At 46.3% G+C, this 27,995-nt stretch overlaps 1 protein-coding gene across 1 annotated transcript; it reads right to left on the bottom strand.

Annotated features, from left to right (window-relative positions):
• Window positions 1-6,834: 6,834 nt before the first annotated feature.
• On the bottom strand, window positions 6,835-27,057 carry GABRE (gamma-aminobutyric acid type A receptor subunit epsilon). The gene is made up of 10 exons (XM_069462952.1): window positions 26,968-27,057; window positions 22,153-22,291; window positions 21,861-21,975; window positions 21,360-21,427; window positions 15,792-16,012; window positions 14,958-15,040; window positions 13,539-13,676; window positions 9,394-9,546; window positions 9,048-9,247; window positions 6,835-8,767 (listed from the first exon to the last, which is right to left on the bottom strand). The coding sequence occupies exons 1-10, from the start codon at window positions 27,021-27,023 to the stop codon at window positions 8,378-8,380; spliced, it is 1,563 nt and encodes a 520-aa protein (XP_069319053.1). The 5' UTR covers window positions 27,024-27,057; the 3' UTR covers window positions 6,835-8,377.
• Between the last annotated feature and the right edge of the window lie 938 nt (window positions 27,058-27,995).

The following is a 27,995-nucleotide window of genomic DNA, read 5'->3' as shown; positions in this document are numbered from 1 at the left end:
TGTTTTTGGACTTTTTAATAAAAGCCATTCTAACTGGGGTAAATTGAGGAAAGAAATCACAGAGGACACAAACAATGGAAAAGTATATTGTGCTCATGCATCAGTAGAATCAACAGGGTTAAAATGTCCTTACTTCCCAAAGTGATGTACAGATTCAACACAATCCCCATCAAAATACCAATGTCTTACTTCACAGATCTAGAAAAATAATTCTATGCTTCGTTTGGAAACAGAAAAGTTCCTGAATAGTCAAAGCAATCTTAAGCAAAAAGAACAAATCTGGAGGCATCGCATGAACAGACTTCGAACTATACTATAAGGCTATCGTAACCAAAACAGCATGGTATTGATACAAAAATAGAGACATAGACCAATGGAACAGAATAGAGAACCCAGATATAAAACCATCTACCTAAAGCCAACTGTTCTTTGACAAAGCAGACTGCAACACACACTGGAGAAAAGAAGCCCTATTCAATAAATGGTACTGAGAAAATCAGTTAGCCACATGCAGAAGAATGAAACAAGACCGCTATCTCTCACCACTCATGAAAATTAATTCAAGATGGTCAAAAGACTTAAAAACTGTTCTTTGACAAAGCAGACTGCAACACACACTGGGGAAAAGAAGACCTATTCAATAAATGGTGCTGAGAAAATCAGTTAGCCACATGCAGAAGAATGAAACAAGACCGCTATCTCTCACCATTCACGAAAATTAATTCAAGATGGTTAAAAGACTTAAATGTAAGGCATGAAACCATAAGAATCCTAGAAGAAAATGTAGGAAAAACAATGATTTGTCTTTTACTTCGGAGGAGACATCCTAGCAAGCTTCTGACTAATGGGCCCTTAAAAATTTCAGTGAAGTAGCAGAGCTCTGAATCCTCATGGGGTCTATCTCCCACCCTGTGGAATGCATGTATCTTACCGAGGTCTCCAGTGTGCTGGCTGCCTCTTACCCCTGATCAATCAGAATGATAGTGTTGGTCTACAGATCCAATTGATATTCTTCATGATATCCTGACAGCCTAGATCTTCTATGACTATCTTATAACTAGTGGTGTAAGTGTTATCACAGCTCTTGGAAAACCTGTAAATAAAAGTTCTTATCCTGTCCACTGTTTTTGATCCTCTGTTCTAGTTGGAATGGAAAAATACACATTTGGGAATCAATTGCTGTATTCCATGTACTTGAGGCTTTATGAACTTACTCTGGCAACAATATGACATAGCAGCTGTGATCTGGACTACTACTGAATGAAGCTTGTGGCAATATATAGTCATTAGCAAGGATTCATCCAGTTTCTACAGGGGCCAGATTGATGAAGTAAATGAAGATATGATGGGAACATCCTTAAGATCTCTAAGGATGGTACTAATTTCCCTTACTTGGCTTGAAATATTGTTTTTTATTTACTATCTTGGCAGGGGGAGGGCATTTTTAGAGATTTCACTTAGCCTTTCCCACTACAACAGCTCTTTTTTTTCTTTTTAAATTTCAGCTTATTATGGGGGTACAAAAGTTCAGGTTATATATATTGCCCATGCCCCCCATCCCCCCGAGTCTGAGCTTCAAGCGTGTCCATTCCCCAGACGGTGCACATCGCACTCATCATGTAGATATACACCCATCCCCTCCCCCACCCCCCCACCTCTGTCCGATACTCTGGTTTCTCTTCAAAACGAATAAATCTTTCGCCTTTTACAATAGCTCTTATAACACAGTTCCACCGACAGTGTGTGAGTGTTCCTATCTCTCCGCATCCATGCCAACATTGGTTGTTTTGGGACTTTTTGATAAAAGCCATTTTCCTCAGCCTTTGAATCCCTTCCTTTACTGTCTTCCAAGGCAACTCGGGCATTTCCATTTCACTAAGTGTTGATTATCACTTTCTTCAAGCTTCTCAGAGCTTCTTTGGCAGATATTTTGACCAATCCCTTGCCAGGGTTAAATCTCATGTCTTAAGAAACTGTCTCCATGTCAATGGATCCTTGGGTATCCATTTTTATATTCCAGCCCTCTTAATAAAGCATCCTCACAACCCAGTCACTGTGTTACTCCCTGGACTCCTGGTATGTGGAAGTTAATTCCTGTAGCTCATACAGGATGTAATATCTTTTTTCTTTTATTAGACCTAGGACTTCCCTAATGGATTATGCCCAGATTTAATTCCAATTATTGGCTTAACAGCCAGGAAAGGAAGTTGGGTGGCTCCTGAAGTGAGCACATGTTACCTTAATAGAGGAAGGTCTCTAAAAGGTCTTCCAGTACTGCAAGAGTGCTGACTCTTAACAGGGAGGAGTGGACCATCTTTTCTGCCTTTGAGGGCCCAGGGAGATCGACAAAGCCTCAATCCTTGATGGCACACATCCAGATGACCCCATTAAATGTTTTAGAATCCCACACTTTCCCCAAAGGGCCCCCACTTTAGCCTCATAGACACGCCTTGGCTGTATATTTAGTCATCTCTGGAGATTTACAAGTCTAGCTCTTAAGTTCTGCATTCAATCCTCATCTATGCCTGTTCTTCCACTGCAAGAGATAAAGCCCTCTTTGTAAGCTTCCAAAAAAGTTCTCTCTCATACTTACCCTTTAACTGTTGTTGGCAACCCTCAGTTTCTCATCTCTCTGTAGAGCATCAATACAATTTAGTAATAACTGGTAAACTCCACTCTCTTTGTATACAATGTTTTCCCCACAGCCTTCAAATTCCTGAATCAGCAATGGGATTTCTCTTCACTGGGATGTTTGTCCAGGTAACCACCAGTGAAATATTCAGAATTTGGACTGTCACAGTGTGCCAGATACTATCTGTGCCCCATACACCACTCAAGATGGGTTGTTCCTTGCCAGCCAGGTGGCGAGTGATCTAATCTCAGAACTGCCTCTTACTGCATGCATTCTTGTATTATTTATGGCATCAATTGTGTCAGTTCAGGTCTGACAAAGTTTCAGCCAGGCCTATGGGGAGCTCTGGTGCAAAGATTGCTTGTAGGAGGAATCCTGCATTTGGCAAATGTGTCCATACTCTAGCACCCCTGCTATATTCAGTCCTGGGCTAGGAGCAGCCCAAGGACAGTGTGCACTCACCTGAAGCACACTTATGCTAAATTTATTTGCTGTTTATCTGAAATTCAAATTATCTAGAATTTCTATATTTTATTTGACAAATCTGGCAGGGTTGGAGGTTATATGTGGGCATAAGAGCATGGTTACTACTTACTAAGGCTGATTAAGCTATTATCTTTGCCTGCAAAAGAGATCAATGGTGAGTCCCCAATGTGTCACCATTCTTGAAGGAAGCCATTAAGCAACTTGGGGAAAAATTGACTACATCGATTCTCTTCAAAACTGGATGGGGCAATGATTCATCTTGACCACATCAACGCAATTTCTGGATATGGGTTTGCTTCTTCTTTCCTGGAGGTCTTCATCCAGCACCACTATTCAAGAGCATAGTGTTTGATCCATTGAGACAGGATTTTATACAACATTGGATTGGACCCAAAGATCCACTTTCCACTAAAGGAGTGCAACATTGGGCCCATGACCTGAGATTCTATCACATACTGCACTACGCAGAAATTGCTGGCCAGATAGAGTGATGGAATGGTGTGTTGAAGACATAGCTGAAGTGCCAGCTTAGAGATGATACTGAGAGGATGGGGTGCCACCCACCTGGAAGCATTTTGCACCCTAAATCAATGACCATAAGCAGTAGAATATACATGTTTGGGAACTAAGAATTAGAAGTAGAAGTTGTTTTATCATCCTGATAATTCACTTGGGGAATTTGTGCTTCCCATTCTCATAATTCTGGGTCCTGCAGGTTTAGAGCTCTTGGCTCCCAGATTGTAAGTGCTTTCACCAGGGGAAAACAAGAGTCCCATGAAATTTTATCCATGGCTGCTATGCACCAGCCAAAAGAAAACAAGTCACCATCCTGACAGAGGTAATTCACTCCAATCACCAGGAAGAGATCAAGCCACCATTATACAATTGGGGCAGGCAAGAATATGTTTGGCGTCCAGGTGACCCACTTAGGTAGCCCTTGGAAATGACAGACAAGTCCACCAGACATGGCCTGAGAAAGGCTTGGTGTCCAGAGGCTCAGACCTTTCAAGGATGAAGGTTTCAGTCAGTCCAGCAGGTAAGCTAGCTAGATCAGCAGAGATATAGCTGAGGATGAGAGGAAATCTAAGATGAGTAGTACAGGATGAAGATGGTGAGTATCAATTAAGGCCCCAAGGCCAGCTCTGGTGGCAGGGGCATAGTGTTTCTCTAATCTTCTTATAAATCTTCATCAGGAAAAGCAGCTCAACATAACCATCGGAGAATTACCCTAGAATTTATTTGTATGAAGCAAATGAGCCTAAGCAAGGTGAGGGCTGAACTACAGTAGATGCAGTGGTGTTCCACCCTGCCAAGACCTCCCTGCACCACTCCCCCTAGGGCGCAGCTCTTGTTTCTCCAGCTGCTGAGATTGTTGGAGGCTGACAGCCCTCAAGTGAGTCCCTCACTGATATATCCAAGTTCATGCTCACATCCAGTGATGGGGCCTAAGGACCCAGCCCTCTTGCCCTGATTTGTGAGATTCTGGACCATCCTGACTCCAAAACTCCGATGTGTTCATCTGCAGCCCTTTCTGTGAGTGCCTGGAAACCCAGTTTCTCCTCCACCTGACCTTGCTCCCTCAACTCCTCCCAAAGGCGCAGATCTTAAAAGCACTTCCCAACCAACTTCTTGTACAACTAATCTTGGTCTCAGAGACTGCTTCCCAGAAAAACTGACCTGTGACAGTATTTTTTTGCTTTTATTTTTGTTATTATTTCTTAGTTTGGAGGCATTTTTCAATCTTTTCTTTTATAGTTTCTGGTTTTTCATATCACACTTTGAAGGGCCTTTCCCATCCCAGGAATATAAACATACTCACCCATATTGTCTTATAGTACCTTTATGGTTTCCTTTTTAAAAAGTTCTTAATTGTTTTTTATTTCAGCATATTATGGGGGTACAAAAGTTTAGGTTACGTATATTGCCCTTGCCCCCCTCCCCACCCGGAATCAGAGCTTCAAGCCTGTCCATCCCCTAGACGGTGTGCATCACACTCATTATGTAGGTATACACCCATCCCCTCCCCTCTCATCTGCCCGACACCCAATTAATGTTATTCCTAAATGTGCTCTTAGGTGATGATCAGTGAAACTAATTTGATGGTGAGTACATGTGGTGCTTATTTTTCCATTCTTGGGATACTTCACTTAGTAGAATGGGTTCCAGCTCTATCCAGGAAAACATAAGAGATGCTGTATCCCCATTATTTCTCATAGCTGAGTAGTACTCCATGGTATACATATACCACATATTATTAATCCACTCATGTATTGATGGGCACTTGGGTTGTTTCCACATCTTTGCAATTGTGAATTGTGCTGCTATAAACATTCGGGTGCAGATGTCTTTTTATATAATGTCTTTTGTTCTTTTGGATAGATGCCCAATAATGGGATTGCTGGATCAAATGGTTGATTCATCTGTATTTTGGATGTGAAGAAAGGTAGGAAACTTCGGGGCACCAGCCCCACCTGGCAAACTCAGCTTCATGTATTGTTTTTCAAATGCTTAACTGGTTCTCTCTATGCTGTTTATTTTAAAAATTCCTCTTTCCCAAAACTTTTCTAAGGTGTATTTTTCTCCTTTTTTAAATTTCTAACTAATTTTTCTTCCATTGTGTTTAGAAGTCATACTGCTTAAATTACGAATTTTTCTCTAAGTGCAATGTTGGCTGCATCCCATGGGTTTTAATATGTAGTGTTTTCTTCATTAATTTTATTTTTTAGATATTATGTACAAAATTATGGTTTCAATTTCTTCATTTTTAAAGAATTGTTGATGTAAACTTTTTAAAATTTACGAATGGTAGGAATTTTATGTATTTGTAGCTTTACTATAATTTAAGGGATCTGTTTTGCACTATTTCTGTTTTGCACTATTTCTGTTTTGAAATCCATTTAAGCATGAGTGCTCACAAAGTTGCATTTCTACTTAGCCCAGGAGCCAGACTGTCCTTGTTCCCCCTTGCATCTTCCTAATGTAAGTGAAAGTGAGGAACTAGGTTCCTTGTTCTAGAATTTTTACTTGTATTTTGCTGTGGGTTCCTTACATGAAAGTGAACATCATTCTAAGGACTTTATGGCAAAAATATTGGCTGTTCAGATGCCATTTTTGTCTCCTCCTTGGTTATTGTTACTGTTTCTGAGTTCCTTTAGAGTTGGAAGTGTCATAAGATGCCAGGGCCAACACTTCCCAACACACCTTTAGAGACTCTTCTTTGGAAAGTGAATCAACCAAGGTTTCCAGGCTTGTTTCAAGCCAAGCCAGGGCATTAGGATTTTGGGGGTCTGGTCCTACTCCACGACTGACTCCTTGTGTGATGAGACAAATCTCTCCTTCTTTCTGTGCCTCAGCATCTCTATCTTCACATGATGGAGGGGGTAGTGTTCTGAGACCAGTGGTCCCCTGCAACTTTCTAGCTATGACAAGGTAGGGGCTGGAATGGTGGGCAAAGCAAAGGAACATGGAGGGAGCAGAGGCATAGGAGCAAGTCAGGGAATCTGTAAAGGGGGCCAGTCTCCTCCCTTTGTTCCCTGCTAATGAGAGAAAGGTACTTGGTCCATGCCTGGCAGGTCTGGAGGTCACAGAGGGGAGAGGGGAACAGACAGAGGCCTGAGTCATGGACTTAAGATTTAAATCCTGAACCGAGAACAAACGTGAATGTCAGAGAAACCAGCCACACTTTGAATGCTTTGCTGATATATTTATTCACATATTTCCCCTTTTCAGATGATGGTGACAAAAAGCAGATGGATCCCCCACCCTCCCCACCCATCAATAAAATACAGACACAGATTTCATTTAGCATATATAAGCATTGGGGCGTGTCCAAATTCATCTCACTGGGTTACCAGAGCCAGAAGAGGTTTGATCTTGGGGGCAGTCTGAGCACCTCGGGCCCAGGAATTGAGTAGGTCAATGCTGAAGAGAGGCTGCCATTCTGGGCCCTGCCACTGGGGTGTCAGCAGAGGCAATAGAATCAAATCATGGTGAACTGATCTGCCTAGCCCTGTCATGTGGTCTAGAAGATGACAGTGCACTCCTGGATAGCTTCCAATGAGATCCACAGTCCCATAGAAATCTGTGCCTCAGGGATCCCCTCTGCACAAAGGGGATAAGAATTTTGCCCTAAAGATGTCACAGGGCTATGAGGCTCCAAATAGAAATAATCTGTCAAAAGTGCTTTGCCAAAGGTAAAGTGCCATACAAATTTAAGGGAATTCAATTGATTGATTATGATTGTCAAAGTGCCCCGGGGATAAGAGTGGACTGGCTCATGGGTCCAGGGGCCAAGGAAGTGGTAGAGCTCCTATGCTGTGCCTTGGGTAGGCACCCATCAATGGTGGGTAGTTCCCGCTGCAAAGCAGAGTTTCCTTAGTTTCTTGGCCCCAGGAAGTCACCAAGGCCTATCACCTGGGTCAGGGCTAGGAAAGTCACTGGGAAAGTTACAGAAAAAGTCACAGGGGTCAAGGAGGAGGAAGAAGGTAGCATATAAAGCAAGGGGTAATTACTATCATCACACACAAAAACAGATACCCATTGGATGCAGGGCATTGAGTTGGTAGTGTGTATGAAAGATGGAGGCAGAGGGGGAGTGGGAGGTGTCACAGCAGCAGAGAGAGAGATACTATCCCAATATGCTCACTTGCTAATCCCCTTCCTCCTAAAGGGACAATGCCAGTGTGTGTCAATCTGCAGAGGAAGTGGTGGGGGTGCAGGGAGAGAAAACCAAGAATATAATAATCTGACTCAAGGATGAGGGTCCCTTCCCCCATTACACTGTTGCCCAGCACCTTAGGGAGGTGTCAGGAACAGGCAAGCAGTTGATCTGTGCATTTTGAGGCCAAGGCCAGAGTTGGGCCTGGAGCACAACAAAGGACAATAATGGGTTTCTAGCAAAAACCAGTGGTTGTCAGCACTTTTGGGAGATAGCAAACCTACTCGTGCATGGGCACGGTTTTAGGGAGCCAATCACTGAGAGTGTATGATTTTTAACACTGAGCATCCTGGATGCCCCTTGAAGAATAGAGAAGTGGGCCATTTTACTTGAAATGGACTGCCAAGGCGATTCAGTGAATGGGCCAGGTAGGGGAGAGGGCCAGCAAAGACAAAACCTCTGCAGGCTCCTATTTGGGGAGTGTAGAAGGAAAGACTTTCTAGCTGCTCCTGCTGCTGCTGCTTTCCCCCAACTCCCTTAGCAAGGGGCTTGGGACCTCCTGGGGAACTGGGGAGGCTGCCCCACAGGGTGCCAGCTGGCACCTACAGGTTAAGGCAAACAAGCCAGTAGAGCACATTGAAGAAGAAGAAGGTCACTGGGAAAACAATTCGAGAGTAGTTATCCAGGCGGTAGATATGGATGCAGAGGCGGCCATCCTGCCAGGTCCTACCCTCACAGTCGGGGACCATGCAGAAATACTTCTTAAGACCCTTGAACCATGCACAGAAGGACAGCCTGGAGTAGAAGCTACGGGGACCCTCGGGGCTACCTGGGCTAGGGGACCGGTGGACTGAGCAAGACGGGAGCTCCTCTCCATCACTTCCCTCAGAGGTGACAATCTCGCACACAAAAACTTCCTGATGCTGGCGGGCGTGGGCACGAGCACGGGCACGCGCACAAGAACGGGCATAGGCACGGCTATCGATACGAGGCTGAAATGGACAAGGGAAGAAGTGTGGAAAAGTCAAGGGAAGATGAGTCAAACTAAGTGCTGCCTCAGGATTTTCTGGAAACTCTGTCCTTGGCACATAATTTATTGGCCCCCAGAACTCCCACCAACACATCAGGAAGTTTATTTCAACTCCCCCCACAACCCTGGGTAACCCCTCATCACTCAGCAAGCTGACCACCCATGTGCCAAAACCCTAGTGCCCTCACTGGCATGCCTTCACACTCCAAAGCCTCGCTACCACTCCCACACCCAGATCATACATGGCGGAGTTTCGGAGAAGCATGAGCTTTCTTCTGGTTGTAGGTCAGGAAGTTGAGCACAGCAAACTCCATCAGAGCGCAGAAGCAGTAGAGAAAGCAGATGGCGATGTAGAAATCCAAGATTGTGATATAGGAGACACGTGGGAAATTCTTGCGAGAAAAGGTGCCCAGTGTGGTCATGGTGAGTACGGAGGTGATCCCTGCAAGAGCACAAGAGTGGAGGCGGGCTCAGCTCCTGATTTATACATTACACACTGCTCAAAGGACTCTATGAGAAGGCAACTCTTTGCCCTCATTCAGCAAACTCACAGCCATGTGACTGTGCTTATGCCACCGACCCCCTTACCTAAGGAGGTCCTGGCTGGAGCAGACTCCTTCTTGATCCAAAAGGAAACCCAGGAGAGCATCGTGGTTACAGAAGAAGGGACGTAGTTTTGAATGACAACAAAGCCAAACCGTCTGCTCACGTTGAAGAAAAACGTCATGACCATGAAGTCACCTGGAAGACATAAAGAACACCACTTCTTCACAGCACTGACGTGATGGTCTCCCCCAAGCAGGACATACACACTAAGGGTCCCATTGTTCAGCTCATGGGATTCCCTACCACAGTGCTGGGACAGAGGCACATTGTTCTGATGTGATACATACAGGACCAGAAGCAGCCCAGAAAGGAGACTCACTGAGACCCACGGGCAGCTGAGAGCTAGGCCAAGGCCAGAATCTTAATAGCCTCTTTCTCTGTTCCATGCCCAACGTCTGTCTTTCCAGGGTGGCAGGAGAGTCAGGTGAAAGGGAAAGATTCAGTGGACACACAACTGATGTCCACATGGCTGTCTGAGGCCTTCACACCCATTGAGATGCCCTATACCTACACTGCTGGCTGGCCCTCACAAGGTGCACGCTCAGGAAATGAGCCCAGGGAGGCGTGTGCTGTGATGGGAAGCATAGGATTTCTTCGGCCTCCTTTCTACACATGCATATGATGGCAAAATGCCTTGGTTAGCACTGATCCACTGCACTCACCTTCCCCCCAAACTTCTGATGGATCCCTGCTCCATGTGAGCTATAGAATCAAGTCTGTACCCTGTAATCTGACACTAAAAGCCCACCATGACCTAGCTCCAACATCTTATATACACACATACCATTTACCTTATGCTAATCCTATCTGCTCTCAGATTCTCTGAGATAACTCTATACTCCCTGTTCTTAGTCTATGGACTTAATACAAACTGAGTGTTTCAGGAAAAGAGAAGAATTAGCTGAAAGTGAAAATTTCAGTCAGCCCTCTAGATGTCGTATCCGCACAATATACATCCACAAGGCAGACTGAGGTCTTCACGTTCACTTGGGCATTGTGCCCCTGGTCTTGGCTCTCACTAGACAGCAATGGATCCTACAGGACCTGAAAACAACCTACATCTCCAGTTGGCATCTTCTTTTGTAACTTTCATGCTGCTTTATGCTATGACACACCCATCCCAAACACTCTGCATGTTATCATGACTCCATGGCTTGTTTGGGATTTTCTCTGAGCCCAGAACAGCACTGGTCACTCTCACCATCACACTGGATTTGTAATTGCTCCAATCCTGGATCCTCAATGAAGCTAAGCTCCACATTCCCACTTTAGTGATGCTGTAGAATTCCTTGGCCTTGAATTAGATGGGCTTTTAAATCTCTTCAAGGCAGGGCTCATATGGACCCTGTGGCTTAGCCCCTGCCCATATAAACCCAGCATAGCCTGGAACCCAGCAGGTACTCAGCAACTCTTGCTGCTGCTGGGCAACAGCTTTGTAAAGCAGACCAGATCACTGACCTGTCCATGTGTCCTCCTATTTTAGAAAGTAGATCACCTGCCCAGCAGGTCTGGGTAGGCTGGAGCTGAATGAGAAGAGCAGCCTTTCCTACTCACCTTGGCAGCACTGACACTCAAGGAGCAAGACTTCTCAGATTCTTCTGGAAAAAGGCAAGGAAGTAGCCTGGGCTCAGTGGGAAACCTGTGTCCAGAGTAGTATCTTTGAGAGAGAACTCCTCCAGAGCTGCTGCAGGGACCACTCTCATACTTCCCTACTGGCCAGAATGTATTTATCAAAAGTTCTCTTGCCCTGGTGTCTTGACTATAATTTAAGACACTTCTGATTAACTATCCTCCCAACCCCTGCAAAACTGCTGAGTTTATATATACTTGTTGCTAGAAGATTCATTATTCTATTGCATTTTCTACTTTAATGTTATTTGTTCTGGCCAAGGAAGAACCTTCTCTGCTTGTCAAGGGATGGAAATTTGTCTTGAAGGCCAAGAGACTGATGCTAGCACACACTTTCTTCTTCCTGAGTGAAGAAGCATAGGTAAGGAAGGAAAGATATCTAGGGCTGAGAAGCCAAAGCAAAAAAAGAAAAACTGCTACAGATACTTTCTGCCCTTACTCTTATCATCTTTTGCCAGACCATGGTCAGTTGTTGTACTGTCAGACGGACACAATCCAAAAGACTATGTCCAGAGGACTGGGACTAGAGGATGAATGGACCTGAAACTTTGAAGAACAAGGAGGGAAAGGAACCAGGGCCAGGGCCCTGCAGACTATAACAGAATATGATCCAGGGCTGCAATGATAATATTGGTCCTTTAATCTTGGCCTCATGGAAGAGTGACTGGACCTAATGTAAGCTGGATAGTTCTAAGGAAAAAGAAATAAGTCCAATGGGTAGAACGTCCAGAGATTCCAATTTTAGATGACTAGAGAGAGTTTTCTGATGGACAGAGCTGTCTAGAGAAGAAAGAAACCCCCTTGCAAGAGAGTGAACTCTTGACCACCACTAAGAGGCCATCAGAGGTTCAGCAGCCATCAGTGAAGGATGATTCCCTCTCTGGGGGCAGGACTGGACTCTTCGAACCTCCTGAAGCAGAGATTCTGTGGTTTAAGGCCCAAGATGGTCAGAGTAGCAGGCTACCACTGCATCCTGAACCCTCAGGAGCTAAGTATAGGAGTCTGCTCCAGATGGAGAGAACTTCCCCAGGGGCCAACTGGAAGAGTTTGAGACCAGTCCCAAAGATAACTCTGCCATTGGAGAAACCATGACTCAAGATCAACTAATCTTCAGTCAAAGACAAAGAAGACCTCCTTCTTTCTCCCTAAGAACTCTCCTCTCTCCCAAGCAGGTCTGGTGCTTACCTATCATCATTGCTTTGGTGATGATACTGGCTCTGGGGCTTTGTAGTCACTAGGGCACCATTTTGAAACAATGCACAACCATCTACTAAACGGAACCACTAGTGACTTGAAAGCCCCTAGGCCTTGTCTCCTCTGCCACTTTTGATGATGGGTCCCCACCTATCTGGGGGAAACTGCAGTGCAGAAAGCCAAGAGGCAGGCCCATGGTTAGCTGGCAGAAGAGCAAGGATTCAAGTCAAAGGTAGTAAGACTGCTTCCCCAGAGCTCCCAAGAAAAAGGAAAGCATTTGTAAAGCAGCCCAGCCCTCTGCCCCTGCCTAGTACTGTGCAAGCAAAGCTCTAGCCAGAGAAGCATGAGCTGTCCCCATGCCCAGTGATCAATTCAACAAGTGAAGCAAAAGCAGATTTTCTGCCTAGCCACATGGAAGCAAAGCAAGACGCCTCCCATGACAAATGGCTGGTTGGGTGACTGGCTCCATCCACAATCTGGAAACGATGAGGGCAGTGGTTCCACTGCCCTGAACTTGGTCAGTACGTGTGAAGAGGGTTTCCAGGGCTGCTCTGGGAGCTACCCCAGGGAGGTCCCTTGGCTCCTCATTCAGATCACCTAGGAACACAAGCAAAGATGCTCACATCTTATTGGATGCTAAAGTTTAAGAGACCCAGGACCCTCCCTTTTCATCCTTGTTAGAGACAATGTCAGAGAACCAAGGGTCATCAAAGCTATGTTGAATCCACCATGAAGCCTTTGACCGGAATCTGTGCTTCTCAGAGCTGTCCCTTTAAGATAAATGTTGATGCAGCCAGTGGCCATTGTAGCTGCTATAACTTCCTCTAGACTATCCCAGCCTTTACCTAGCTGACATTAGAACTATAGCCTCCACCTCCCATTAGGATGGACCTTGCCTCCCATTCAACTAGCTTGGACTGTTTTGGGTATGGAGAATTCACATGAGCTCCATTCCCCAAAGCCATACAAGTAGTTCAGTGTTGTAACAAAGACCTTCAAACTGAAGGGTCTACATGACAAAGCTAGCTGCACATTCTGACAGCAAAAAAACTTTATCTACTTACCTAACCTCTCAGGGGACTTAGCAAAGCACTTACTTCTTTGCAGATGAGACTGAGACATAGTTACAAAGTCTCAGTTTCCTCTGCAAACAGTTGTAAGTGCTTAGCATTTATAAGACAGGAGCCATGTTCTACAATACTTCCATGGGATGACTGCATAGCATTGGTATGGACGGCCACCTCTAGTCATCCCTACCACCCTCCTGGGCCTCTGCCTAGCCTTAGCTCCTATGGCACACTTACCAGATGGGGTTGAGATAATCTCAGTTTTGTTGCTCACTCCTGTAAAATCAAATTGGAAGAGCTTCCAGGAGTTCTTCTCATTGATTTCAAGCTGGAAATCTTCCCACTTGTAGAGCAACTCACTTTCAGCATAGGAAACTGGAAAGCAATGTGGGGAGGAGGTTTACATGAGACTACGAAAACCACCTGAAGTCTCCACCAGCATGAAGTCAGCCTAAGCAATGCCTTGGGGTCCTGACTTCAGCCTCACCAGCTCTAGAACCTTGCTTCTCTTACCTCATTGTTGAAGTCCATTCAATAAGTGCATTTACTGAGCATTCCTCAGTATCAGGCCCTGGGTTGGAAATACAGAGGTAGGCATGGTATGAATCCTGCCCTCAAGTATTCACATTTTATTGAGTACAACAGTGAGTACACAACTGTGATTTTGGGAATTGCTCTGAAAAACCTCTGCCCATTGAACAGTGGGGAAACAAAGCAGGGAAAGATCATTTGGGGATACACTCAGAAAAGACTTCATAAATCAGGTGGTGTTCCCATTAAGTCTTGAAAGTCAAATAAATACTCTCCATAGGGATGAGGCTGAATTGGGGGTGGAGGCAGCACAGAAAAGTGAAAGGTGAAATGCCAGAAGTTCAGAAAGGCAGAAGCAGGAAGCAGGGATCAGTTCATGAATGGCCTTGAGGGTCATTCTAAGGAATTTGGAATTAATCCAAGAGCATTAAGGAAGGATCTGAAACTAAGAAGTGACATGGTCTAGATGATGCTTTAGCTAGGTCACTCTCGTCCTTCTGTGAGGATAGCATGTTGGCAAGGAGGCCAGTGCAGTAATCCAGGCATAACAAAATGAAGGCAGGAGGTAAAGCTGTGACAGAATTCAGAGAAACAGACAACATCAATAGAGATTTGGGAAGGAACACCAACAGGAAGTGTTTACTGATTAGATGTAGGAGGTGAGGGAGAGGGAAGCATCAAAGTTCTTGGCTTGGACAACTGGGTGGGTGACAGTGCTCTTCAATGAAACACACCAGAACACAGAAGCAACACATTTGTTTTGGGGGTAGACGTTTTAGAGGAGACGTGCAGTTTCAAAGTGCAGATGTTGCAAAAGTCCAAATGAAAGATGACAAAGGCCTAAAGCAAGGTAATGCCAGTGGAGATGGAAAGGGGCAGCACTTAAGAGGCAAGTGACTGACTTGAGGTGGTGGAAGGGAAACGCAGGAACTCAACATGAGGCCAGGGTTGAGCAACACAGTATCGTCAGCAAGAAAGGAGATGAGGATGGAGGATGGAAGCCCTGCACGACCTTGGCAGCGTCTTAGGAGAAAAGCGGAGGCAGAAAAATGTAAAGGGCAAGGATGAGAAAAAGAAGGGGCCCAGCATGCGTCTGGGGCCCCAGAAACCTAAGAAGGTACTCACAGCTAGAGAAAGACAGAGGGCAAGAGTGAGAGTCCATTGGAAATTTGAGCATGTGGAGTGAGCATCCAGCATCAATGGTCATCCTGGAAGGGAGAAAGGAGCCTCATTTAGGCTGGCCCCAAGCACTTACACATCCATCCAACTTTGGTCTAGGGACCATCACCAATGAGTGGCAACAATAGAATTTAAGACAAAAAGCTCAAAGGAGAGACAAAAAGAGAGGAAAACAGCTTGGAAGCATCTGGCTACTCTGGGCTCTATCATCAGAGAAGTGCACAGACCAACTTAAGATTGGCTTTTGTTTCCTGCCCAGCCCAGCTTCCAGGACCTTCCAGCACTTTCCCACTCTCCACCACCTGCCTGTCCCCATGCCACCACTAACACATGACCTTCCCCTGCCAGGCATTCAAGTATCCAGCCTGGTTTTAGGTACCTTTCCAACTGCTGTGTTGCCACCCCGCCTGGACAATTCCACCACCATGGACGTGTCTTTACATCCAGTGCCCACTTGGGATGGAACTGTCCAGGCAGTGTAGTCATACTGGTACATCCTAGTTGGGGGAGCTCTGGACTGGGAGCCAAGTAACACTGGGTACCAGTCGCAGCTCTGCCACAAACTTGGTGTGTATCTTTGAGCAATATATATATATATTTAATTTTGAAGCCTCAGTGTCTGTATCTACACATGAGGGGCTTGGGCTCATGGTCTAGGAAAACTAGACAGGCCCTTAGAAGTATCACTCAGGATGATATCTCTGCCCATGGGTCTTTGGCTAAAATTCTCAGAAAGGGAGGGAGAGTCCCAGGAGGTGAAACACCAGAGGCTTGACATACCTAATCGTATACAACACCTTGCCATCCTTGTGGATGCGGACCATCTGGTTGGGCATGGTGATCACATGCTCTTGGGTCCTCTTAGAATTCTTAAAAAAGGTGTCTGGGATCCACAGCTGGCTCACCACATTGCCATTCAGAACAAGTGTCTCAAAGGTATCATTGTAACAGAGGCGTTTATCATACCAGGTCTGGTAGAAGATGATGTCGATGGTGTACTCCTGGTGGAAAGGATAGAAAAGCACACATTTGAGGATGAGCAAACAAACTTGCATCTTTACTTGTCATCCTCTTTGTTAAATAGGGGACTAGAAATAATTTGTAAATACTGCCCCCCAAACTGCCCTATGTCCAGAGCTGGCATTGAGACCCTTCTTCTACCAGTGGGCAAAGGCCCTGTGCCATTCCATGATGGGCCTATAAAGTAGATAGACCCTTTGGGATCTACTTAGGTTTGCATAGAGGAAAACAACATGAGTTTGGCTGTAGGAGTTTTCTATTTCCAGGCGTTCCCAAAAGAAAGTAACATTCCCAAATAGAAAACAGTCTAGGAGGACACACTTAATCTAGAAACACGGCAATGGTGGCTTAATTCCATGGGCTGGGCTCATCACTTCATTGCTCCCACGTAGGGCCACTGTGCTACTCCAGCTGGGTCAACACCCTCTCAGCCTCAACATCTCCATAGTAAATCAAACATCTCAGCTCAAAATCATTTAAAAAATCTATAAGCACACACACCTTTGACTGTATACAGTGGTTTCCCATTTGAGCTTTTATTGGGGAGCACAAATGTTAATTAACTTCAATCCTTCATTCTCCAGAATTACATTAAAAATGAAGTGTTTTAAGTCATAGAGAAATGTCTATTTAGTTTCGTGTTTTTTAAACAAGGAGAATCATTTTGGGCTTTGTTTTTCCTTTCAAACAAGTGCTCATAACCTCTTAATGTATGTGTGCATGTGCATAGATATACCCATGATTACTTGGTCTCCAAATAGCGTGTATTCCATAAACTATCTCTTAAACATCTAGAATGATATTTAATAGGAAGAAGCTAGAAATTTGCACAACTGGTAATAAAGGGAAAAAAAAACCACTAGACTGAAATAGAACTGCAAGCAGCTTGAACAGCAAGTACCAGAACTAGGCCAAGATAGAACTGTGAGGGTTAGCCCAACCTCCCTTATTTTTAGAGGTACAGAAACTGAGGCTCAAAGAGAAAGGGGGCTGTCCAAAAGTCACACAAATAGTCAATGACAGCATGCTGGCTCTGCTGTTCAGCATTACCATGGCCTTGCTGTGGGATGGCCTTCACTTGCACCAACAATCCCTTGGGGTACCAAGGTCCAATTTTCTCTGCAGAACCCCTAGGCTAGGTCTTTACCCTGAGTTATCCTGCACCAAGCAATGAGCACCATCCAGAAATCTACAACACCGGAAGCTAGTAGAGCCCTCAAGGAAGAGATCAAGAAAATCCCTGCTTGCCTTAGCTGCCCAGGAAAAAGGTGGTGGAAGCAGCTGCCACATTGCTGGCAGCCAGCCAGGGAAGGGAAGACTGAGAATGTGTCCTGGAGCAGGCCAGAGAAGCAGACAGAAAAGACCTGACAGAGCATAGCTACTGCTCATATGGGAGCCTCTGACCCCACCCTACCCCGCCCCACCTGCCTTCATAAATGGCCTTCAAAGTGTACCTATAGTCCCAAGTGGCTGGCAGCTTCAACTTGGCCAGCAGAGCACCCTTCATTCCCAGGCCATGTAAACTGCTTGGTAGCCAGTGGACACCTTCCCCTCCACACCCATGCTGTGCTTGTACTCTATGTTATAAAGTGTTTCAAATGCTCATTTAATTTCTATTTGACAAGATACCAATTGGTAAGTTTATCACACATCAACAGATAACTAACAGTTCAATTTTTCCCCAGTTCAACAAAGGAGCTTGGCATGTACATCTCTTTTGGTTCAGCTGAAACTCTAAAAATTCAGTGTTTAGGAATCAGCTTAATTAGAATTGCCTATGATAATTACCCCAGCTAGAAACAGTGTTAGCAACTGTTGATGCTGCAATGGGCAGTCATTCCCAGACTGGTCACTGTCTTTTAAGCTCAGACTGGGTGTTCCAAAGTGCAGCAAGGAGATCAGTAGAGACGTTTGATTAAAATCCGCATGCCATGAGCTCAGGTTTCCCTCCCTGAGGACAAGGCCTGCACTCTATACAACATCCAATTGACTGAAGGGCACTGAAATTCCCAACTACATGACCGATGCTGGGACACACAACTTTGCTGAAGGCTCAGTTGCATCAAACATAAAACAGGGATTCGAATGGCAGCCAGCTAGGCTGTCACAAGGGTCCAAGGAGACAAATGTGGCCTAAAGTCCTGGGGCCCTTCCTCACCAAGCACCAGAGAATAGGGACCTCCCACAGCTTTCAAGAATTATTTGGAATCATGCAGAAGCTGAGACTTCTCAGGGGAATTTAATACCACATGTGAGGGTTCGGGAGTTTCAAAAGGCACTTGGCCCAGGCTAAAGCACCACCTTACTGGCAAAAAAAAAAAAAAAAAAAAAAAAAAAAAAAAACCAAACCACAAAACAAAACAAAACCAACCAACCAACCAACCAACCATAAAACCCAGAAAAAAATAAATCAATCAAGTTGTTGGCTCCTTTGTGAACCAGTTCTGTGTTCCATGTAGGTTTGGTGACTGCTGGGTTACTAGACTGTATCCTTCAGGCTTCTCAGGGGAGGCCAGCGCTGGCAGCGTGAATAGGTGTGGAGCAAAGACAGACAGGCATTCTGCTAGCAGGTGTGGGGCCCCTGCTCTGCTACCACAAGGGCTCTTGCAAATGATAGAGATTGGTTTCCCCATATTATATCTTACACAAATAGCAAGGAGATTGTAGTCACAAATTTTCCACCACTCTTCAGTTTTACAGCATGCTCTGTCTCATTCAGGAAACGGCAAAACAACTTAGGGCCATTTGCTCCATTTGTCAATATGTGTGTTCTTCCCACTCAACCTAAGGAAATTTAGCCACCACCAATTGGGTGTGGGGTGAAAGGTTAGGGAGGAAGGAGCAAACCAGCTTGCTGGAATTTAGACTTGTTACTTCCCAACCAGGTTGGCAGTGTCTTAAAGTCCACTCAAAGGAGCAAAAAAAAAAAAAAATACAGAGAGAGATGTACAAGGTTCTAGGAACCATTAGGTCATTGTGGACTGAGCCCTACATTTAGCTGTGGGCACACGAAAGGGGAGGGGCAGAGACTGCTGCAGGAGGCTCTCTGCACAACTAGAAAACAGTCCTGAGCCACCTTCCCCACCCCCATACCAATAACCTGAAAGGTCTATTTCCTCTTAAGAGTAAACAGTGGTGGGACCACAAGACCTCAACCTCTGACTCTTGTGCAGAACCTAATATTTCTTGTTTATAAATAATTTTAACAAAACTGATTGCTAAATTCACACTTTTTTTGAAAGGGTAAATTACAAGGCAAAAAGGAGACTACAATTCTTGTTGGGGTAAGCACATTGATAGCAGCAAAAAAGTAAATCTGACATCAAGGAAAGAGGCAAAAAAGTGCCCCAATTTTAAAATGTAGACATAAACTCAAAATGATCTGTCTGCTCTCAGGCTTCTGTCCTCCCTGTTAGTTCCTAGCATGCCATTCTAGGAGCTGCAGGCCTTTGCCTGCTCTAACTGGAGAGCATCATGGCCATGTGTGAGAGGCAGACTCAGAGATGGCCCCAGTGATCTTCACTTCCTAGGGTTTGTGCCCTTCTGTGTTCCCTTCCACTTGACTGTGGGCTGGCCTCGCTTCTAATGAAGGGAATACCACAGAATCAGTGGGATGTTACTCTCAAAATTAGATTGTAAAAAGTGCGTGGCTTCCATCTTGAGCACCTTCTCGCACACTCTTGCTCACTCTGAGGGAAGCCAGCTGCCATAGTGTGAGTTACCTTGTGGAGAGATGCACATGGCAAGGACTGAAGGAGACCTTCAGAACACAGCCAGAGAGGAAATAAATCTTGCCAATCATGTGACTGATCTTAGAAGTAGATCCTCCCTCAGTTGAGCCTTCAGATGGGACCCCATCCCCAACTAACACCTTGATTACTGCCTTGTGAAAGACCTTGAAAGAGAATCCAGCTAAGCTATGTCTGGATTCCTGAGCCATGCAAGCTGTGAGATAATAATTATTTCTTATTTTAAGACACTATGTTTTGTGGGTAATTTCTTACATAGCAATGCATAAGTACAGTAAGCCTCAAGAACTGGGCAGCCCAACAAAGCATCAAAGGGGGAAACCACACTCTTCCACTCAGCCTATATAAACACCTTGGTCTTCCATGAAGGTTTACTTACCTTTGAATGTCTATTTGCAAGGCCCATCTCAGAGCCAATCCCCTAAACTCACCCAGTCATAGGGTGCTTGTTAAACACCAAGGGGATGCTAAAACTGTGTCTGCCCTGGGCCAAGACAAGTCTATGGCTGTGATGGACCTGGTTGACAAAATCTTCCTCATTGTCAGGCTCCACAGATGCAAGTAACTTTTGCAGAGCATCTTTCATCATTTATTTGCTGAGCTAACATACAGTGAGTCCCTGACATCAAGGAGCCCATAGTGGAGAGAGCAAGGCAGACATGGAGCAGATAATTACAATGAAATGAGGTAGGGAAGATCAGGAAAATGACTGTGATATAAGCTGGAAAGATGTGAGTGCCGGAGAGAGAAATGTGGTGTGAAAAAGAAGGGAGCAATTAACAGTTGTGGAGGTTTAGGAAGATGCCATGAATGAGACATCATCTGAGCCAGACTCTGAAGGAGAATGCAGCTGACAAGTAGCAAAGTGGAGCCTCAATGCTCAGAGGTGCAAGGTGGTCTGGGAACACCCATACTCTAGTGTAAGCCAGAACACGTGTTCTCTAAAGGGGTAAAGAGGAACACAACCATGGAGGGCCCTGAGTACTAGAGTGTGAGGTTGAATCACATGCAGTAGAGGGGGTGGGGGGCAGTTCAGGTGCAGGACTACAGGAGACACGTTACTTGCAGGCAGTTTAGTAGGTAGATTAGGATAGGCGGAGACCTTTGCATATTCTAGGTGAGAGATGGTGAAGGCTAACTAGGGGACAGTACTGACACTAGGATAATTCCAGTAGAAAAGCAGAGAAGAAACCAGGGCAACATAGAGAAACAGTCTTAGAGCAAGAGCTGGTAACCACAGACTTAAGTCAGTACCAATAATTATCAGAAGAAAAGAGCCATTCCATTGTGGTGTTTAAAGTTGCTTTATTATTTTTATTTTGAATGAAAGACTGGAACATCTAGTCACGATTCTGAAGATCCTCTTCAGGCAGCAAGGGACTTACCTTTTCCAGCCTCGTCCTCAAGCAAGTCAGTGATAGTTAAAATCTATCCCTCCCTCCAAAAAGCAAAAAAAAAAAAAAAAAAAAAAAAAAAGAAAAGAAAACACAAACAAACACACCCCAACAAAACTCTTGGAGTCATTACTGAAACACAGAGCAGAAAGCACATGTGGAAGGCCCCCAAACTTAGTACTCACCATTTCCAGGATGGACAGAGGGCCGAGGCTGTTGACAGAGAACTCAACAGTGACCACAGTGGGTTTCTCTGTAAGGGAAGCAGAAGCAGCAGAGGGTAAGTGTCAAACAGGGGCACGGGCAGGGGAGGGACTAGTCAGAGGGCAGAAGAGGGGAGATGGGTAACGGCTGGACTGCACAGTTGCAGTATCCAGTCCTACTTCTTTATTTGTTCCTTCATGGTAAGACCCAGATAATGGACCGTTAAGAGTTGGACACATACCTTAAAGATCAACCATCTAGTCCTGTCATCTCATTTTATAGTTCAAAAAACTGAGGGTCAAAGAAGGGAAAAGTCTTGACAAGGTCAATGGCATTGCTGAGACGAGAGTTAATATCTCTCACCTGACTGGCCAGCAGCACACAGATGCTCCTGTCCATGTGCACAGCACCCTCAACTTTGCCCCAGGCCCATTCTCCACACCTAAACCCTCAACCCCCCCGCCCTCCAGAGGGCTACTCACCCCCAATGCCAGGGCGCAGTTTGTGGTCATAGTTACTCAGGATAGTGTTCAGGATGCGAGAAGCTTCTGGCAGTTTGCCAACATGGCGGCCAGTTGCAGGCGCAGTGAGCCCAGTCTCAGGCACAGTGGGCACAGTCGTAGGTGCAGTGGGCCCAATCTCAGGTGCAATCAGCCCAGTCTCAGGCGCAGTGAGCCCAGTCGTAGGCACAGTGGGCCCAGTCGTAGGTGCAGTGGGCCAAGTCGCAGGAGCAGTGAGCCCAGTCTCAGGTGGAGCGGGCCCAGTCACAGGCACAGTGGGCTTTGTTTCTTCAGCGAGGAGCTGCCTTTCAAGAGGCCGGGGCTCAGGGCCGAAAGGCCGGGGCTCAGGGCCATAGACAACATCCTCATGGCCAGGGGCTTCATTCCTGGATGGAATCGTAGGTCCCTCAACCCTGGAACACACAAAGGAAAACTGAAGCTCTGCACTCCACTCTGCAGGGGCCCCAGCTGGTGCCTCTTGGGACAGAAGCAAATCAAAAGAAGTTTGCAACACAAAGCTTACTTAAATAGTGACTGGTAATAGCAAAATTATGAGACAGTAACAGATTATACTCATTAAATTCTTTTAAATCTTGCTGCTTTGTGAGGACTTCCTATGCTATCCCTCTTTTATGATAACTCTTTATTTAAACAGAATCAACAATAAAACTGAGACCTAGATTTTAAAAGGATTTTCAATGTAAAATGAAGTAAGAGGGCATTTGTGAGCTCTGGCCCATTAGCCCTTGTTACTGGCCTTGGCCTTACCACCTGGGAATAATGGGCAGGCCGAGGTCCACGTCCAGGGCTGCTGGGGAATGCTTGCAAAAGCCAGAGTGGCTCATTCCAGAAAGGACCAGAAAATTGCAGGAATATTTTACAGTTTTGTTGGTTTTGTAATGCTCGTTGAATTAAGGGTAGTGGATGCAGGGAAAGGGGCTAAAGAACAACTCTTTGTGGCTATCTAAGCTCTGAGTAGTCCACCCTGAGGGCCACGGCCATATACCACATCCAAGAATAGAGATAAAATAATAAGAGTAATTAAATTAAGCAAAAATTTTAAGAGGTATCTGCTAGTGTATGAAACTCATCTATGGTGTTAGAAGTCAGGATACTGCTTGCTACCTTGGCTGGGGGGCAGTGAAAAAAGGCAGCTTCTGAGGTTCTTCTCATGTTCTGGTCCTTGATTTGGCTTTCTTTATACCATCATGGTCATTTTCTGACAACTCATCAGCTGTACACTTAGGATTTGAGCACTTTTCTGTATATATGTTCTCATTCAATAAAAAGTGTTTTATAAAATAAAAATGCCCCATCTGATAATATCTGGATCTTATTTGGATCCTGATTTTAAAAAGCAAACTATTAACAATCCCCTCTTTATCCCCACTTCCCCACTACCCTTCCCAGCCTTTGGTAACCAACACGGAACAAAAATACAGCTAAATAAAAATAAGACCTAGTATTCAGTAGCACAATAGGGTGACTATAGTTAACAGTAATTTATTGTATATTCTAAAATAACAACAGAGTGGAATTAGAATGTTTTTAACACAAAGAAATGATAAATGCTTGAGGTGATGGGTACCCCAATTACCCTTATTTGGTCATTATACATTGTATGCTTATATCAAAATATCACATGTGCCCCTTAAATATGTACAACTATTATGTAACCATGATAATTAAAAATAAGAAAATAAAAAAAGACTAGCATCATAATGGCAAAATACGACTCTTTCCACCTAAAATCTGTAACCAATTAAAGATGTAAACATTGGCACTGCCATTCAACATTTTACAGGGGTCCTGAACAGCACAATAAAGCAAAAATGAATTAATTAAATAAATAAATATCATACAGATTGGCAAAAAAGTGCAAACTATTAAATAAAACAGACAAAAACCATTTATAACACAAATAGGAAAGATTTGAACACTGGATAGTTGAGGTATGAATAAATTATTCTTAAATTTTTGTCATAATAATGGTATTTTCTTATGCTTTTGAAGTCTTCAATGACTAGAAATACATACTGAAATAATTACATACAAAATGAGATGGTGTCTGAGACATGCTCCAAGACCATCTAAGTGGGAAATAGAGGGTGAGTGGGGTACAAAGAAAATAAGAGTGACCATGAGTTCATAAATGATGAGGCTGGTGATGGGTACGTGGAGGTTCAGTGTACTATTTCCTTTACTTTTATTATATATATCTCTGAAAAAATTATAATTAAAAGCTTTTTAAAAAGCCATCAGCCCAAATAAATCTGTGATGTTGGAAGGCAGGAGAGTGGTTTCCTTAGGGAAGGCGTGTGTACTGGGAGGGGCATCTGGTGAGGCGTGTGTGCACATGTGTGTGCGTGTGTGTGTGCGCATGCATGCATACGTGCATGCATGTGTGTGTGCGTGTGTGTGTGTGTGTGTGTGTGTTCAGGGGGCTGGCGATGCTCTATTTCCCAATCTAGGTGCTGGTTACATGGGCATGTTTACTTTGTGAAAATCCACTGAGCTATTAACTCATGATTTCTGTGCTTTTACATTTGTATGTTATACTTCCAAAATGATTTTTTTTAAAAGCTATCAGGCAATTCGCTTCCAAAAATAAGGGGCAAACAGGGCAGGAGACGTGGGCATGGCCCCTGTACTGCAGACCAAGGGGCTGCCAACTTGGGCAGTAAAATACATTTTTCTGCAGTATTTCAAGCTCTTTGAATTGCTTAACTGGCATACAGATGCTCCAAGTCTATGCCATTTCTCATGCCTGAAGTGGCTAATTACCATTGTGGGCTAGGGAAGAACTAGGCTTTGGAAAAGCAGTTTCCACTTTCAAATGTCACATCCAGAAGATGTCCTCTTTCCCTGAGGCTTTTTCATGTCCCCTGGACACCTAGAGGCTAATCTCCCAGCCCTTTGAAGAGAAAGGGGTCGGTGACTATGGGGGCGGGGGAGAAGGAAAATGGAGGCCTGAGACCCTGCAAAACAAACGACATGGCTGGGAACATAGCACAATCCAAACTGGCATCCAGTGGGAAGCTGGGCACTGCCAGCCAGGACCACCCAAAAGCCTGCAGCAGCCCCCACCAGACATCTGAAACTCTTCAACGAGAACCCCCTCTCCAGGTTTAAAAGCACAGAGGCAAACCAACCCGAAAGCACTGGGACCACCAAAGCCCTCCTGCCCCTGGAGTAGGTCTGCAATGAAAATAATATGGGAGGGTCTTGCTGTGTCTTTAATCCTAAAATTCGCTTTTGCCAGTTAAACAAACAAACAAACAAAACCAACCAACCAACTGAACAAACAAACAAACAAAAAAACCCCATCCTTGGATCCTTGGGGTTAAGAAGCTGCTGACAATGCCAGCCATTAAACTCACTTTCAGAGCTACAAAGAAGAAAACTTGAAAAACACTCATACATTGGATTAGTGGGATTTTCCACAGGGGCTTTTCAGGCACCCACATCCCTCCAGCCCTCAGGTCCAGGATGGGACTGAATCTCTGCAGCACCCCTCCCCCCAGCTGGCTGGTGTGGGGAGAGGAAGAGGGAACATACGAGAAGAGGTGCTGGATTTTTCCCCAAATTGGCTCTCTTTTTCACTGTGTAGATGGAGAAACTGAGGCCGAGATAGAGGAAAGGCCATGCCCAAAGTCACTCAACTGATTTAAGGCTGAGCCTGGACCAGAGAGAGGTCTCCTGGTTCAACGTGGCTCAGCACACTCCACTGTCACCTTCCCAGCTCCCTCCTGACATCACAGGTTGCTATGTTGACAGTGTCTGAACATCAGTTACTGCAGCCCTCCCTCCTGGCTGGAAGGGTAGTTTCCATGTCCACAGTCCCTCTACACTGCTGTTTTCCTTTCTGATCCCCTCCCTCCTTCTGCTCCCCCCATCAGACCTAGCCAGTAACCATGTCAGCCTTCTCGAAGAGTCCAAATACTATCTAGAGGGATATGGATGACTGGAAATTCTTAGCACGCATTCACATTTACCAAGCCCCTGCTGAGGCCAGCTCCACCCCAGGGCACCAGTGAGCCATCAGGGAGCCACACAGCCCCTCCCCTGAGGAGCTAACGCAATCTGGAGTGGGGAGAGAAGCCATCCCCCCCTTTCCAAAACAGATAAGCAAGACACAAAGCCCAGTGCCATGGAAGCTTCTAGAGAGCTCAGGAAGCTTAGGAACTTGTGACAGTTCACATGCAGCAGGAACCATCTGAAAAAAATGAAGCAGTCTTCTTCCACCCTAAAATGCCAGAAATCCAAGGGACACCAAGACTAGGAGAGGGTGTGAGGGAAGCTGGCTGCCCAAGGGAAGCCTGAAAAGGGATTGAAATCTACAACCCAAACCCAAACCACAGACCTCAGAGAATAACATTCATGGCCTCTGGCTCCAGGCAGCCCAAGCCACAGCAGGGTGTCTAGGAATGAGGAAGGAAGGGGGGAGGCTGGCCGGGAGCGGGGAAAGCTGGGACTGGGAACCCTTAGACTAAACCAAAGGTCGTGCCTGGGACTGGCACCAAGAGGAGCGGCGTCATGGGAAGCAAGTAAAGTCAGAGTTGCCTGGCACAGTGCCTGCTACTCAGTAGTCACTCTGAAAAAAAAAAATGTGAGCAAGAGAGAACAGACTAAGCAACACTCAAACATTTTTGGCGCAGTTAAGCACCCCCAGCCCGCGCGCCCCGTTCTCAAAGTCCCCTGATCCCCAGCAGCGCGAGGCTGCCCCGTGGCTGCCCCTGGCCTCTCCCCTCTTCCAGCGCAAGACTCCCTGAAGAAGGGGGTGCTCGCCCGGCCGCCGCAGTGCTTTTAGCGAGAGTCTGGGGTGCGAGTGGCCCGCAGGCAGGCGTCCCGCCTTCCTTTGGGGACTCCCGTCCTAGAGGCCCGGGGCGCCCATCCTAGAGGGAGCCGGGCGGAGGCTGCCTGCGCGTCGAGGAGACGCGAGACTCGGCTAGCCCGGGCGAGGGCCCAGAGCCAGGCGGGCGCGGGGCTCGAGGAACGCGGGGCGGCCGGGGGTCCTGGGAGCCCGTCCCGCTCCCAGGCAGAGGGAGCTGGACGCGGAGGGCTCCTGGGTCCCGGGATGGAGACTTACCTCGACTGGAAGGTCAAGAATATGCTCAGGAAGAGCAGAAGAACTTTGGGCAACATTTTCGGCGGAGACTGGCGCGACCACCTGTGCGGAGGCCGCGGCGGACAGTCTGGCCGCTCAGCGCGCGCACAGGGTTTTGTTGGGCGCAACTTTCACTCCTCCCACTCGCCCCGCCCCGCGCTCCCCACCCCGGGCCCGCCCCCGAGCCCCGATGGAAATCTCCGACGACGTGACGGCGCTGCGGCAGCAACGGGGGGAGGAGGAGGGAGAACTGTCGCTAAGGCCCCCCGCCCCCTACTGCCACCACTGCGGCGCTGCCAGACAGCCAGCCGGGGGCTAGGGAGGGAGGAGAAGGCGAGCGGGTGGCGCGCGGGCCCGGGAGCAGGGAACTGGCGGCCGGAGGCTATGGTTGGGAGGGCGGCTGCAGGCTGAGCCCTGCAGGGCCAAGACGCGGGGCTGGGTGGGCTTTTGCCTCCGCCCCGACCCCCTCCAGCCCGCTGGCGCGCCGCGTCTCCAACTGTGCTCTTCCAACTCTGGCTTGTGCCCCACCACCTGTTGTACCCCGTCGCTCCCCCACTTCTCCTGGCCTCCCCTAGTTGCCTCTCTGATTTTCCCTGCCATCACTCCATATCGTCCGGGCCTTGGGAGCGTATCTCTTGGCATGCGAAGGAAGCTGGGTAACTCAGCACCTTCCTTGGCACACGGAAGAAGAGAGGCTTGGGGGTCTCCCCAGAAAGCTCTGAGCTACACCACAAGCCAGCTTCCCTGGTATTTCAGGGCTGGGGAGGACCCGCCAGCAGAGGTGCAGGCAGAAGCATTCACTGGAGAACTTCCTCTGAACCCCACAGAGGCACTGCCTTTGGGGCTGGGTGTGAGAGGGACCACCTGGAGTGGAGGAGGCCTTGGAAGCCGCCTCTATAAGACTGAGTGGCCAGATCTTTCTGGAGACTTGGCTCCAGGTGATAGCAGAAGTTATAAGGCACGGAGGGGCAAGGAGCAGTGCCCTATTCAAGAGGCTAGGGGAGGGCATG

The sequence above is a fragment of the Eulemur rufifrons genome, chromosome 30 (assembly GCF_041146395.1).
Source record: "Eulemur rufifrons isolate Redbay chromosome 30, OSU_ERuf_1, whole genome shotgun sequence".
NCBI lineage: Eukaryota > Metazoa > Chordata > Mammalia > Primates > Lemuridae > Eulemur > Eulemur rufifrons.
Note: the sequence above shows the minus strand (reverse complement) of the source record. Positions and strands in the feature narration are given on the sequence as shown.